This window comes from Natator depressus, chromosome 12 (genome assembly GCF_965152275.1).
Source record: "Natator depressus isolate rNatDep1 chromosome 12, rNatDep2.hap1, whole genome shotgun sequence".
Classification (NCBI taxonomy): domain Eukaryota; kingdom Metazoa; phylum Chordata; order Testudines; family Cheloniidae; genus Natator; species Natator depressus.
In genome coordinates, this window is record NC_134245.1 from 7873289 (window position 1) to 7888706 (window position 15418).

At 48.7% G+C, this 15418-nt stretch overlaps 1 protein-coding gene across 1 annotated transcript in view; it reads right to left on the reverse strand.

The window, feature by feature from the left end:
* Nucleotides 1–8555: 8555 nt before the first annotated feature.
* LOC141996782 (neural cell adhesion molecule 2-like) overlaps nt 8556–15418 on the reverse strand; it is a 30824-nt gene continuing 23961 nt past the window's right edge. Inside the window, exons 7-9 of the mRNA XM_074969078.1 lie at nt 10481–10594; nt 9962–10008; nt 8556–9411 (exon numbers count right to left, since the gene is read on the reverse strand). Of these exons, the coding sequence (XP_074825179.1) occupies nt 9250–9411; nt 9962–10008; nt 10481–10594 (323 nt within the window). The 3' untranslated portion in view covers nt 8556–9249. The remainder of the gene's footprint in view (nt 9412–9961; nt 10009–10480; nt 10595–15418) is intronic.

The following is a 15418-nucleotide window of genomic DNA, read 5'->3' on the forward strand; positions in this document are numbered from 1 at the left end:
AGCAGGAACATTCGCCTGTATCAGGACTCTCCAGGAAGGCTGGAGCAAGTGGGCTTTGAGCGGGTTGTGGAACACGTCAAACACTTGAGGCTCCTGCAGCGGAGAGTAAAAGGCTCCAGCAGTTGCTGCGGGAGGGCTCGTCATCGTCCATGCCCCTTCTATGATGACCTGGACCCGGTGCTGTCAAGGGCTCCCAGTCCACAGCTCACGACCCCTTCCTCAGCCCTGCGGCCTCATTGGCTGACGGGATGCTGATGAGGGCCAGGGCAAGGAGGCAGCAGGAGCTGCAGAGGAGAGGACCGGAAGAGCCGGAGGATGAGGACCATGTGATTCTGCACCTCTACCCAGAGAAGGTGGATGAGGAAGCCCCCCCCGCAACAAGCCCAAGGAGAACCTAGAACTGGTAAGTTTCAATGGACCCCCCACCCCCACACCAATATCCCTCTTGCTCTGGTGCTACATTCCTGATTCTAAGCCCGACTTCACTTCAGTCCTTAAATGGCCCCTGAGCAAGACGCGGCTATAGATCAATGATTTTATTGATTTCCAATCAACCATTATTATACCTTTCGCAGAAGCTATAAAGCAGATTATTAATGATCAATCGTGCCCGGCTGTCTGGGCATTTCTTGGCCAGAACGCTGGCGGTGACATCCTGGGGCTGCACAGACTGGGCGAAGGGAGGGGGCGGGTTTAGAAGAGTTCCCGTTGAGGGTGGGACCGTTGTAGAAAACGTACAGTTGTTTGTCTAATAGCCGTTTCCTTTGTCCTTTCAGTTTCGGTGTTTCACTTCTCCCTCCCCGCCCCCCCGCTGCACTCTTTCTATCCACTTACAACGAGGAGCTGCACAGAACAGAGGTGGAGCTTGGGGGTTAGGTCCAGGGAGGGAAAGTGGACACTGGTTATCTGAGAAAACGTTAGTCCCAGCCGTCCTTTCTCCCTTGGAAGATTACGAAATCCTGCTACCCCTGTCCCCGGTGTCTGGCTTCTCCCCGCACTGAGCCATGCTGCACAAGTTCGGAAATGAGGGTGCGTAAGGAAGCCGGTCTGGCAGTTGGATAAACACAGTGCGATGTCCCTTTGCTCTGGAGAGGTGAGGGGCCTGTGGTGCTGCTCCGAAGCTCCAGGGAACCAAATAAAGGGGCAGTGTCTCTTTCTTTCCCTGTGCTTTCCCCTGTTGTTAGGCAGGCACAGAGGCAGGATTGCTGGAGCTAGAGGAGGGCACAGGATGCTCCTGGCTGGCCAGAGGGAACTGCAGCACCACAGAGAGCTCAGTGCTGGCAGGGACTGGGGGAGTGAGAAAGGGCTCCTGGCTGGCTGCTGGGCCTGAACTCAGGTGAGCCCTGAGGTAAGGGTGAAGCTTTGGCAAAGGCTGGGGCCATGGGAAAGTGGCCCAGGGAACTGAAAGCAGTGTAGTTAAAGGGACACGGTGGCATGTGGCTGCTATTCTTAAGATCCCTGGACTGGGACCCAGAGTAGTGGGTGGGCCTGGGTCTCCCCCAACCCTCCAATAGGCCACTGTGGAATTGGCTTACAATCAGACAGTGAGAAACCCCCAGAAGGGGAACTGAGCTACTTTGTGGCCCAGCTGGGGCCAGAGTAAACCAAAAGGGCGAAACCACTGCACCTGTCTGAACCACTCCCACCATCCCCCTACTTCAGCCCCTGGGTGTGTGCCAATGTTCCCTCAGGAGCTTTTCCAGCAGCTGGACAGGGTGTGATGGTGTCCCTTGGCACAGGCAGATGTCATCCTTTGCCTCCCTGCTGTGCCAAGATACATGCGTATATCGCATCCCTGATTTCCCTTGCATGCTGGGAACCAGGACCAGTCTGCACATGGGTGGGATCCGGCTGTCTGTACGGAGTTTATAAATCTCCAACCTCCGGAGTTTATAAATTCCAACTGACTTCAATAAGGTCAGGATTTCACCCATTATGCATCCAGGTCTGAGGCTGCTCAGAGAGGGCAAATTAGACATTGCCCTAACGTCTATATCTAAGCTTCAACCCTGGCTGCAAATTCACTCTTAGCATCAGCTCTGAGTCAGTTTTGTCCGTCCATCATCAGTTGCCCCTGCCCCGCCCCTCTGCTCTGCTCTGCCAGCTCCTGGCATCAACTGCCGCCGCAGGGTCCTAGCATCCCCCAACACTAGTGCCAGGGCAGGCTGCCCCAGGCTGCCCCAGGCTGCCCCTGCCCTTCCCCCTCTGATGGACCCTTCCCTTTTCCGGCAGGACCTTCCACCAGCACAGTCCCCCCACCCGCGCCTACAGTCACTGCTCCTGCCCTACGCTGGGCAAGGGGCAGCCCCATCCCCCACCCTCCAGTGAGGCTACAGTAGGGGAGAAGACACACATGTGATGGCAGCCCCCGGCCCTGCACCTATGATAGGGGATTCGAGGGGGCTTCCTGGACCTGAGAGGGGCCCTAGGAGCACATGCAGTGACAGTGATGCAAGGTGAGTGTCCTCCTCTCTTTCCCCAGCCAGGGGCAGCCTGCCTGCACCCCAAACTCCTCATCCCCCACCCCGCACCCGCAGCCAGAGCTCTCACCCCCCCGCACTCCAACCCTCTGCCCCAACCCTAAGCCCCCTCCTGCACCATGAACCCCTCGTACCCAGCCCCATCCCGCAGTCCTCAGCCCCGCACCTCAACCCTCTGCCCTAGCTCTGAGCCCCCTCCCACAGCCCAAACCCGTCATCCTCAGTCCACCCAGAGCCCTCAAATTTTTACATTATTTTAAAAAATATATATCGGCTTACAAGGCAGGTGTGTGGGGGGGCGGGACCCATTCTGGGCACCACCAAAAATTACACAAACCTGCTGCCCCTGGTGCCAACTTGCCCTAGGCATTTTCAGAACGTGGTCCGGGGCGGGGTGGGGGGGTGGAGAATGGATCCCGCTGTAGTCCCCTATGAGGCCTGTATCCTCATCCTCCTAATCCCCATAGATTACTGCTTGAAAGAAGCCTTTCGGGGCAATCACAAACATTTCTTCTTTTTACTTCTACTGCTGTATCTGCTGGTTTTTTAATGTTTATTTGCACACAGGAAATATTAGCAAGTTAGCTCTCAAAGCCCGTTGACGTCTGTTCTCTAACAAAGAAAAGTGCAATTGAACAAATAACGTCAGTGAAGTTTCATAAAATTGCTGGATCAGGAAAAAAATGGCTACACGGTCATAGCTATGTCGGTAAGAGCGAGAACGCGAATAGCCAACCATCCTTCATTACAGCGGTAATATCACGGCAACGGTGTCACTCCAAAGGAGAACCTGCGCCAGAAGGGCAAAGCCTGCTCGCAAGCGTTCAGGCCCAGATCCTCCAAGGTTGCAGGTGCCTAACGCCCATTGATTTCTCTGGGCATTAGGTGCCTAAGCACCTTGGAGGATCTGTGCTTAACGCCCTCCCGGTGCAGGGCGCTGCATGAGTAATGGGACAGGAGAACTTGAGCCTGCCTTATTGGAAGAGCTGCTCTGTAGATGCCGAGTCCTTAGAATCATAGAATCATAGAATATCAGGGTTGGAAGGGACCTCAGGAGGTCATCTAGTCCAACCCCCTGCTCAAAGCAGGACCAATCCCCAATTTTTGCCCCAGATCCCTAAATGGCCCCCTCAGGGATTGAACTCACAGCCCTGGGTTTAGCAGGCCAATGCTCAAACCACTCAGCTATCCCTCCTCCCTTCCTACCCAGCTGCAGTAGCAAGTTGTACATTTAGCTCCGTGCTCCCCTTTTACCAGAGCGCTATACAAACGCGATGTGTAGGCAGCCTTGGTGTAGCCACGCGGGTCCCAGGATATCAGCGAGACAAGGCAGGTGAGGTCATATCTTTTATCGGCTCAGCTTCTGTTGGTGAGAGACAAAAGTTTTGGAACTACCCAGAGCTCTTCTTCACCACATATTCTGGGGGGACTGTCCCTCGCTCTCTCACCAACAGAAGTTGGTCCAATAAAAGACAATTGACCGGTCCCTTAGAATCTGTGCTAACTGATTGTGCTAAACTATCGGTTTGCTCTTGTTGTTTGCGGTGACACTCTCAGTACCTTGCCCAGGCCCGAGGAAGAGCTTGGTGCAGCTGGAACGCTCGTCTCTCTCTCTCACCAGCAGACGTTGGTCCAGGAAAAGACATCACCTCGCCCACCTGTATGTGTATTAGGAGACAGTCAAGGCAAAAAGCACCACCTACTGGCACATAAGCTATTCATTTAGGATCAGTACTACGTATACTTCAATAAGGGTGGTGTTCTTCACCGGAAATGAGCGCTGATTCCAGCTCTTACCAGTCTCTGCCTCATTAACATGATGTGGAATGAGTGTGTTCTCGATGTGACTATCTGCCCACACCCTGCTCCTTTTATACCCTGAGAATAGAGGCCATGCGCAGGGGTGCTGGAACTAGGAGTGCTGGGGGGGTGTGGCAACACCCCCTGGCTTGAAGTGGTTTCCATCACATATGGGGTTTACAGTTTTGTTCGACGGCTTTCAGCCCCCCCACTATACAAATTGTTCCATTATCACTGGTGACGTATGGCGGGGGGGGGTGGCACACGGGGTCACATGCCCCCCAGATTTGCTGCTTGGTTTGTACTGAGCATGCTCAGTAACATCTGCTGAAGCCACTGCCCTCACTCTGTGCCCCCCCCACACTGTCGGCAGGTCCGGGTCATTTCTGCCTGTGAATAAGGGTGAGGGCATGCCAAGGCCTGGCGAGTTCCTGCTGTTCAGTGCATGGGACTCTGCCCAACCTCTAACTCTTCTTCTCCCCTCCCCCTCTCGGATGCCAGAGCAAAGCCTGATACAGCTCGGTGGAGTCAAGGCCTTTGTGAAAAAGGCAGCAGCCAGGGCCAGTGCTTCGGGAGAGGGTTGGGGTGCACAGGGTGGAGAACCCAAAAGGAGGAGAAAGCACAGGTGGCAGGAGAAGGTGTGAAAACGCCTCCCTCTGGTTTCACTTTTGAGCAGCCTCATCCTCTAGGTAAGGGCAGCAGCAGAGGCAAAGAGCAGGTAAAGGTACAGGAAACCAGCTGATGTCTCCTACCAACCTGTCTACTGCCCGCAACAGAAACACCCACAGTGTGGGAGAAGCAGGGATAGCCTGTGAATTGACTCCAGGGCAGGAACTTTTACAGGCACGCAGACAGAGACTATGCAGATGAGATTCCCCACTCTGGGGAACTTGCAATCAAAGGAATATCCTTGATTTTTGCCCAGGAGCCGTGCAGAAAGTCCCCGACCCCGCTCCCCAGTTGGAGCACCAGAGCGGGGCAAGACCCCAACCCCGCTGCCTGGTGGGAGCTCGAGGGATGGATTAGAAGTTCTGATGGGCTGGACACGGCCTGCGGGCCGTAGTTTGCCCACCCCTGTTTTAGACAATCAGCTGGATATGCAGCAAGATCTCTGCACACTTGCAGTGTGTTCATTTTCATTTGACTCTGTGTTACTTTTAAAGGTTGGCAGATCATAGTTTATGTGAGACCTTGGAAGCCAAAAAATCCTGCTACACCAGTAGATCCAGGATGATGGTTACGGGCAGCTCTGTCCGAGAGCATTTAGAAAGCGTCTTGTTTACAAAATCCTCTTTAAATGTTATGGAACCAGATCCTCGTCAGTTATGACTCCATGGAGGCTCTGACCCACACTACAGTCAATGTACGTACCTTTGGCCTTAGCCTGGGGATGTCAACGGGATATAATGTAGCTCGGTGCTCAGCTCCCTTGGCTTTCACTGAGAGTTGTGTCTAAAACTCGCACTGGACTTTTTAGAAATCCTACATTTTATTCAAATATGCTGCTTTTTAAAATAATGGCATAATTAATTTCCTAGTGGAAAGAAGAAAGACCAAGAATGAAAGAATTTTTTTTCTAGTTAGTTGTTTTCATCAACATTGCTCAACTTCTGATTTCTTGCCAAACTCTCCCTCTTCAGATAGGCTGATACAGATTCTGGTTCAGTTAAGACTAAAAAAGCCCTAGCAGCAGCAGGAATTTACCCTTTGACTTTACTTCCCCCTTTCACGGTGACTCATAAACTTCACTTTCCCACAGCAAACAGCAGTAGTCTTTGCTGGGCAGGATCTGGCTTTTGCTAATGGCAAAAATAACAATGACGCACTGTCTTGTCCATAACCGAAGTAGGCTATTTCCAATCTTGTGGCATTTGAGGCATTTTAAGAAGCCCTTAAGTGGAAGTATTTGGTGTGGTAAGAAGTCTATGCAGTATTGCACAGTAATGGCCTAAACCACCAGCAGTAATTCCACTGTAAGCTGTAGTGTTTAGGGCAACCGCTGTATATTTTGTATACAGCTTAGTCATTCAGTGTGGTGTCTCTCAACCTCCAACTGTCATAAGGGGGGACTAGACAACAGGGGATAGATCACTTGAAATTGCCCTGTATTGTTCATTCCCTCTGAAGCATCTGGCACTGGTCAAAGACAGGACACTGGGCTAGATGAACCATTGATCTGACCCAGCATGGTCATTCTTATCTATATTGTAAGGCACATGTACAGTCTTGGTGTAAATGTGTGAAAACCTTAATGACTTCAGCCAGGCTTGAATTTGGTCTCCACCCAGCATATGTGGTGTTGGTGATGGGTATTTAGTCACCCAATTCTTCTTCTGGAAGGACTGCCTCTGCAGATTTGCCCTGGGTGGATCTGCAGAGGTGATATACCCAATGAACAACAGTTACCACTGAATAACCCATCATTCGCATTCATGAAACTGATGTGGCTAAAGACCTACCCCACATAAGGGGCCCAAGCCCCTTATGCAATTTGATAGCTGCCTTTTCTTTTGGGAGTTCAGTATTGAAAATGGCTGATGCCATGTCTTAGTTAATAATGAATTGATGCAGGTGTAAGCAGAGTCAGGATGAGCTCCACCCTGACACCTGATGGTGAGGTGTGGCAAGTTGTGGAAAAGAACTTCAGGGGCCGATCTCATTTGCATAGGCACACCCACCCTGCCTAGAATGAGGCCATAGCTGCCCAAATGGTCACTTTGGCTGCTGTGGGATCCCCAGTGTCTCTGTTATTGGGGCAGGAAGAATAAATTGTTATTACCCTGATTATGGGAACTGTGCTTGGAACTGTACTTGGCCTTTTGTTATGATGGAGGGACTCACCATCAACTAAGTAGCACTCGCTAGGCAAGGGTCATGGGTTCCAAAACTCTGTGAATTGAGAAAGATTGGGGACAAGTATTAATATTTGGTGGCATAGGTCTCTTAGTGAGGGCTTTATATGCTAATTGCACTTCCTCTTCTCTTCACTGTGGAATATCAGAGCTAATTTTGATTCTATTAGGAGTCTAGTTACAGGCTGCTGAGCTCACTTTGGGCTAATGGTGCACCAGCACTGAGGCTCCTCTAGTACAAGCTGAATTCACCTAAGAGCTGAAATCACTGGGTGTTGTGTTAAGTAGTGGGGGAGCCTGAAGATATATTGTGGAGCACTTCGTGGGACAGTGGGAGCTGCTTATGGGATGCGGAGCTGGTGGAGCGGAGCGGAGCCCTATGGAGCTGTGGGGCAGTCAGCTTCAGATCATGTAAGGTGCCCCCTTACCTCCCCTCCCCCCCCCCACCCCCCGATCTCCACCCAGGTTGGGAGGTAAAGCTCTGCAGATAAACTTTCAAACTCTGGGGCTGCCCTGACCAGGGACAGAGACTTTTGGGTCATTGGACTTTTGGGACTTTGGGTGATTTCAGGTTGCTGGACTCAAGAACCAAAGGGAAAGGACACGACCCAATTTGCTTGGGGTGGGTTTTTGCTCATGGGTTGTGTTGTGAATCCTGGTGGTGGTGTTTCCCCAACATAATGCCACATTGTTTCTCTCTGTTATTAAAAGGCTTTTTTGCCACACTCAGACTCTGTGCTTGCGAGAGGGGAAGTACAGGCGCCCAGCGGGGGTGGTATATATTTGTCCCAGGTCACTGGGTGGGGGCTCGAGCCGGTTTTGCGTTGTGTTATTGGAATGGATCCCCTAGATATTGAACCCGGCCCTTGTTGCTGCCAACTCTGACGGGCAGAAGGCTTACACGGGTATTAATAATAAGCAGAACATGTTGCAGGTGTTCACATGGCTGCTGTGCTGTTTCTTCTGGTTGTATCCTGATGGCCATCCACGAGTTGTGGTCTGTACGGGTTCTCTCTCATTCATCTGCAGAAGTCATAAAAATCAATGCATTATGGGGAGACTTTCAAAGGCACTCCTGTTGATTTTTTGGGGTCTCTGCATTTTTGGGAGCCCAACAGCTCCTTTGGTTATTTTTTCTGGGGGTTTATCTAAAATTATTGGGGATATTTTCAAAAGCATAATCTACTTAAACCGCTAGAAATGATGGCTGGTTTTTTTTTTAAAATTACACATTTCCTTTTTAAATTTACAATAAAGCCACGCAGACACAAGGGGACAAATCCATTCCTGGTGTAAGTAGGTATAACTCCATTTAAATCAGTGCAATTGCACACACTTAATCCTGAGCTAAACTTGCTGTAAAAGCTTTAGTTAATACTTAAAATCTGCTTGCAAAGCGATTCATATTGTTGTTGTTTGGCTCTTAAGTGGGTGGAATCCAGGGAAGCTTAATTCACTCCCAACAGAGAAGCCTACTTTGTGCTTAGAAAGATGAAACAATCATGTCAGTCTTATTCATGAAAGTATGGGAAATTGCTCTTGAGCATTTTCAGCATTACTGTACATCCTTCAGTGTAGGGAGCATGGCTCTTCGGAGGCTTTTCCTTCCTCTTTCAGCACACTTGGCATCTTCAGTGGAGGACAGGGCTTCCCGCAACAAGATGGCAACATTTTCCATACTTGGGTGGCTCAAGGGCTTGGCTCTCGGTCACTTGTTCAAATACAGTGCTGGTAAATAGCAACTAAAAGTTGCAACACTCTGATGGCTGGTGAGTTCGTTAAATGAATTTCGGGTCTCGACTCAGTTCCTAGTGAACCACTGTCCACAGCCCGGCCCATTTCCTGGCTACAATCACGGCACACAGGCCAAGAGTAGATGGGTTAGAAGAACTCGCCGTTTGCTCACAGAATTGGTCTCTCCACATCAGAGTTGAGGCATGTTGGTGGAGCAGGAAACGAGGGAATCTTGCATTGCTGCCTGTTCTGTTCATAACTAGAGGACTTTGATCTCCAAGGACCGTCATTTACTAAGAGCTAATTCGTTGTTTCATGGAGACTTGCATTTAACAGACGTGAAATACTGGTCACCCCTCTGTTAATTCCCACTAGCTCTTCCCCTAGTGATGATGAGGGTTGACTTTTGCATAGATGACATTGTCATCTCTCTGTTTTGGCCGTATCTTCACTTCCGTGTAAACAACCTCTTCCTCCGCTTTTGCGTCCCTTTTGTGGAAGTTCAAGTCAACGTAAGTCACCTCATCGGCTGGTGGAGGGGAAGACTGCAAAGCAAGAGGAAAATGAGTGAAGACTGCTCGTTCCTTTCATGCCCATATCATACTGTTATAATGCTAGACCATCTTCCACTGACACAGGCACTATAAAAGGGTGTGCTGACTTTTTAGGAAGCTGTATTCTGATTATGAGATACCTCTAAAGTTCATGGAACAAATGCAGCATTCTCCAGTATTTTGAGGTTTCCGGAGCTGCATAAGATTCCCCCTGCCTTGAACTTCCCAGTCCAACTGCCTGGAACCAATGTTGCATTCTCTATTATCGCTGAAGATCCTGCGCAATCGCTAATTTATGTCCTCTTTATCTTTGCTCTAAGGCTAATTAATTCTTGATTCCCCTCTAACTTTTTAAATGTCGTACCACCCCTGATCCTATTCAGGACTAGTGCTCATTTTCTGTTACTCTGAAGTTCTTGGAGCAGTCTGTAAAAGGAGAACCGATTTCTTTATTACCTTGTATTCCTGGAGTTGATGCTCAACACCCCTATGCTAGAGAGAAAAATTAAATGCAGCTCTTACGATAAGCTCTCCAACTCACCGTCTCCATCTGAGTCATCTCTGCCTCTGACCTGCTTTGAAGTGGTTCTGGAAAAAAAAAAATGAAGTTGTGGCCAAGCTGGTAATTCTCTGATGACCTTTGGGTCACTTCAATGAAGGAGGTAGTTGTCAGTCTAGTTAGTTCATAGTGGAGCAGTATCTACGTCCCACACATTCCCACCCGAGCAATTGCCAATAATTGGCGGCTTTGTTGGCAATCCAGCCAAAGGTGGAATAGACGTGGAGACTGAATCCACCCCTCACACCTTGAGGTGCTTCCTCAGGTCAGGGAGGAGACATAGAATAGTCCTACCATTGCCCAGGCGGTATCTGTGCTTAGGTATGAGACTTCACTAACTAGGGCTGCCCGTTCACCACTGCTGCTGTACATTCACTGCCAAAAATTCCCCAAATTACTCCTTATTCAGCTAAAGGAAGGACACAAAGAAGAATCTATCGGCATCCTATGAGCTCCCTTCATACAGAAATTGCTTGCATTTATTGTCCAAGTAAATCTTACCTTTGGAGCACTGTCTCCATCTCCACAAAAGGATACCGAGCACCAGCAAGAGGAGAATTGTCCCAGCCGCAGCTCCAGCAACAATGTAAGAGCTCGTTAGCCATTGGGCACGTGCTGTTGAAAGACACATTCATTGGCTGCTGTCCTACTAGACAGGCGCTACAGAGGCAGGGCAAGTTGAGTTATTGCACTCCCATCACCACTAGTTCTAGGGAAAGACAACACAGGTTGGGTCATGCATTACCACCTCTACAGGAGTCCTGCTGGAGAGTGGCAGGGGAAGATGCTGTGAGCTAGGTCACTAGACCACCACTACCACTACCTGAGGCATCCCGCAGCAGAACAGCCAAAGGAGAAAAGGGAAACCGGGTCTCTGCTCCACCACTGCTGGAAGAATGATACCTGACACCAACCTGGTAGATTCATTTGTCAGAAGATGATTTGCAATGGGCTAATCAGTTAGGATAAAGTACGGACTAGCTTACACCCTCACCCAGAATCAAACTGGAACCTGTGCTGAGGTTCAACAAGATTTCTCTTATTTGAAAAAAAAAAATACAGTATTCTACAGTTATGGTCCAAACCACGGCAGTGTACAATAGTGGTACTGCAGTGAGTGGGTTTTTAGGACTGTCCTCTGTCTAGACACTTCTTGTTTTTGTCCAAGACTGAAAGCAGAACCAGCAATATACTGAGAGGCATTTCCATCCTGCTCAAAATGTGGAAACACTGGAAATCTTCTTACAAGAGAGCCTATCATGGTGAAATTGACTGTTCAACATGGGCAAGAAGAGCTTCTGAACCTGGAGGTGCTTCTCCGAACCTCTGAACCTTTTGTGATTCGCCTGTCACCACATGGCTCAGAGAATTCTGGTGGGCAGCAATGCTGTGCGAGGGACATCAGGAAAAGGGGAGGGTTGCAAGTACTTGGATGACAAAAAAAAAAAAAAAGAAAAGAAAAAGAGATGGGCAGGATCTGGAAAGCCACCGGGAATCACTGACTTCTCACTGCAAATCTTTCCATAGCTTTGCCTTCTCCTTCTGTTTGCCAGCAACTCCTGTCCAATCAATATCACACCATGCAAAGTATTAGCATTAGCTCTTCCTTTCCTGGTCCTTATTCTTCCCTAGGAAATACAGTGAAGATCTGAGAGGACAATGCTGCTATTTACCCTGGATGGTCACTCTGGTTCCATTTCCAACACCATTTTTACCAAAGTCACATCTGTACAGCCCGGAGTCGTTCCTATTGATTTTGATCAAGGTGAGAGAGGCCAGGCCCTTTGAGGAATCTAGGACTGTTGTGACAATGCCTGTTCCATTCTTCAGCTTGTTCTCGTGTCCATCAGCCCCCTTCTTATACCACGTAACACTGTACATGGTGCTGGAGTCTTTCACCACCTTGAACCTACACTCTACAGTGAGCTTTTTTTCCTTCCAATCCATTCATTACGGCAGGCATCTGATTCACCAGCAGGTCAACAGCTGCAAAGAGAGAAGCAGAAGTGACTGTACCTTGGTGCAGGAACATTTCAGTTGATTGGTGTGTGTATATATACACATATAATTTATATAAAATTATATATACACATATATTTTAAATGTCATGGATAAAGATGACTGGGCAAGATCTCCAATGGGAGGAAGCAAGATTGCTACTGTGGGTGGAAGGTGTTTCTGCAGGGCTCTGCCAGTAATTTGTTCTCATTTGTTTGCTTTTGGTTCCTCTTTAATCAAGAAGCATGTTGAGATTCTTGGGTGCCTTGTGTTTCGGTGTGGCTAGAATTACAGGTCTTTCGTAGAAAATAGGTTCTGTTCTTCACACTCAGAGGCTCGGGAGGAGTTCTTGCTACAGCCCTCGTACCTGGGGTGGGGGTAATTTAAGAAACTCTCTGTTACAGCCTCATTCAGGGTTTCTTCCTATCCCAGTTGTGAAGTTCCAGAACCAGAGCCTTTTCTGGTGTAAATCAGCATCACTCCTTTAGTATCAGCTGAGGATTTGGCTCACAGATCTGATGTGAAGGACACTCTTTGCAAGCAGGACTTACCAGTACAGCACATTCATTGAAATGTTCTCAAATGCTCTGGTCTTGCTATTTCAACCCAATTTACTCACCATCATCCAAAACAAACTGCACTGCCCTGGAAATTCTTCCCGTTTTTGGTTGTGGATCTAAGTTTTGTTTTGATTTTTGGGCAGAGGGAAGCTACTGACTCACATGATCAAAAGAAATCCTGACCCCTTGCTTCCTACAGCATCAAGAGATCAGAACGAAGGGGAAGCTCTGCCAATGTCCCTCTGGCCCCATCCCTTCTTGTTCATGCTTTTTACTTAAAAAAAATTAGACCTCACATTTAAACGTGGAGCTCTGATATCCATGGAAAAACAATACCTTCCTGCAAGCAAAGAAGGATTGTATTAGGCATTATAATACATTCTTCCTCTTAAGTCAGCCCCAGTGGTACGTGGGCATAGCTCATAATGCCCCATTATGGATCCATATAGAACAGGAACCCCCGCTCTACTGTGGTGCTTAAGGTCCATATATTACAGATATTCACAGGAACGATCACTGGCAATTGATGTTACGCAAAGAATCTAGCAGCCAGACTAAAATGTCATCCATTGACATATGACGAGTCAATACTCTTGGGCAATTCAGCCTTGCTAATTGGAGTCAAATCAGTGATGGGGAAGCAGGGGATAGAGAAGAGTCCTCTATTCCCATCCCAAATCCCCCCACCCCCCAATGATCATTTAAAGACCTTTAAGGAGCTGCAGGATTGGCAATTCCTCCAGATGAGACATTGGTTAGTCAATAGTAACCCAATGCAGCAGAAGCCCTGGTATATACAGACTTGTAAGAATAATAGGGCAGCATGCCAAGCCCAATACATCTATACAGCCTTATTTAACGAAGGCCAGTGGCAAATATTCAGAAATACTTCAACAGAGCTGGAGTCAGGAATTCCCCCACCAACACCACAATGACAAAATTACTGTGTAGATTATGGGTCTGTTCAACAGCGGCAGGTGAGAAGCCAGACAATTTAATATTCTAGTAACATGAGAATTCTGAATAGGCAGTAATAGAATAAACTATTTTCTCATGGTCACTATTAAAATGTCAGTACTTACCCATAAGGTGGGTGAGGTAATGTCTTTTACTGGGACAACTTGAGAGAGACAAGGTTTTTGAACTTACTCAGAGCTCATCTTCAGCTTTGGGAAACTTAGCCTTTGTCTACATTACCACTTTTGCTGATGAAACTTATGTCGATCAAGGGGGTATTTTTTCACACCCGTGACTGACAAAAATTTTACCGGCAAAAGTGTAGGTGTGGAGCGCACTATGTCCGCAGGAGAGCTTCTCCTGCCGACATAGCTAACGGCGCTCATTGGCATAGGATAGGTGGTGGAACTAGGAGTGCCTGCTCTGGTATAGGGCGGTGCCCCCAGGGCTTTCTCCCTGGAGACTCTTTGCCTTATCAGTTCTTATTGCCCCAGCTAGGTCACGCCTTCAAGTTCAGTCCCCTTCTGGGGTAACAAAGTCCAGCAAATGGCCCTCTGCAGGGTCTTCAGCCTTTTAAATTCCAGCCCTGTGCTTGGGCTTCTAAATAAACTTGTCCCCTTCTCAGGGCTTTGGCCACCCTGACCCAGGCCCCCCCCCCCCACTACTCCGGGTCCCAAGCCAGGGACTCTACAAATAGCAGCCACATGCTGCTTCCTGTCAAGCTGCTGCTGTTGTTGTTGTTGTTGTTCCCTGGGCTGCTTCCCATGTAGTCCCTTCCGCTTCACCCTTATCTCAGGGCTGAAGTTCTTAACTCCTCTTTTTCCATACCAAATGCCAGTGCCACCAGAACCCACCTCCTCGTTCTCCCTTGAGCTTCATCAAGGAGCACCCTTCCTTACTCCTCTGGTCCCTGCCAGGAACTGACCTGCTCAGGCCCAGCAGTTCCTTTTAACTGAGCCTGCTGAGCTCTGATTGGCTGCTACCCTGCAGCCTTTCTAGGCAGGTCTGGAGGACCCACCTTCACTGCTCCTTTTCTGGGGCCTGGTGCACTCCCTCACACTGACCCACATTGTCTCTCTAATATCCAGGGACCCACACAGCTACAAGAACACTCCATAATTTACGCACAGCCTATCTCTGAGATACCACTGCATCTCCCTGTCCTAGACTAGGAAGTAGCTGTGGGGTTTCAGTTACCATGTGGGAAGTGTGAGTCAGTGGTGACCACAGTGTATTATCCTGACAGTGCAGATCAGAGAAGATAATGCTGCTGTTTACCCTGGTAAACTCTGGTTCCATTCCCACGGCCATTTTTGCCGAAGTCACATCTGTAGAACCCAGAATCGCTCATGCTGGCTTTAGTCAAGGTGAGAGAAGCCAGGCCCGCTGAGAAATCTAGAGTTATTGTGACTGAGCCAGCTTAGTTTTTCAGCTCCTTCTCGTGTCCACCAGCCCCTGTTTTATACCATTTAACAGAGTACTTGGTGCCGGGTTTCTCCAGAGCCCTGCATCTACATGCTATGTTCAGCTGTTTCCCTTCCTCCTCATTGACAAAGACAGGGCTCTGATTCACCAGCAGGTCAACAGCTGCAGAGAGAGAGAAACACAAGTGACTTCACCTTGATGCAGAAACATGTCAATCAGCTGAAGTATTTAAAGAAACAGTTTTTCTCTCCAGCATTTCAGGCCCCTTTATGAAGCTTGGCCATTAAAATATCCCCTGTAGGTGTTAAGAAGTTAACTGATGCTCTCCAGTTTGTAGCCACAGCAAGATTTCTGTGTTTCCCAGAAACAATTCTGGCCATTGACAAAAAGCAGGAAAATTATAGCTTCCTAACATCATCTTCAAACATCTTGTCATATAAAGCCTTTTGATACAAAGTCATAAGCAGGACTCCACAGAAGATGAGGCAAAGTGCCATAG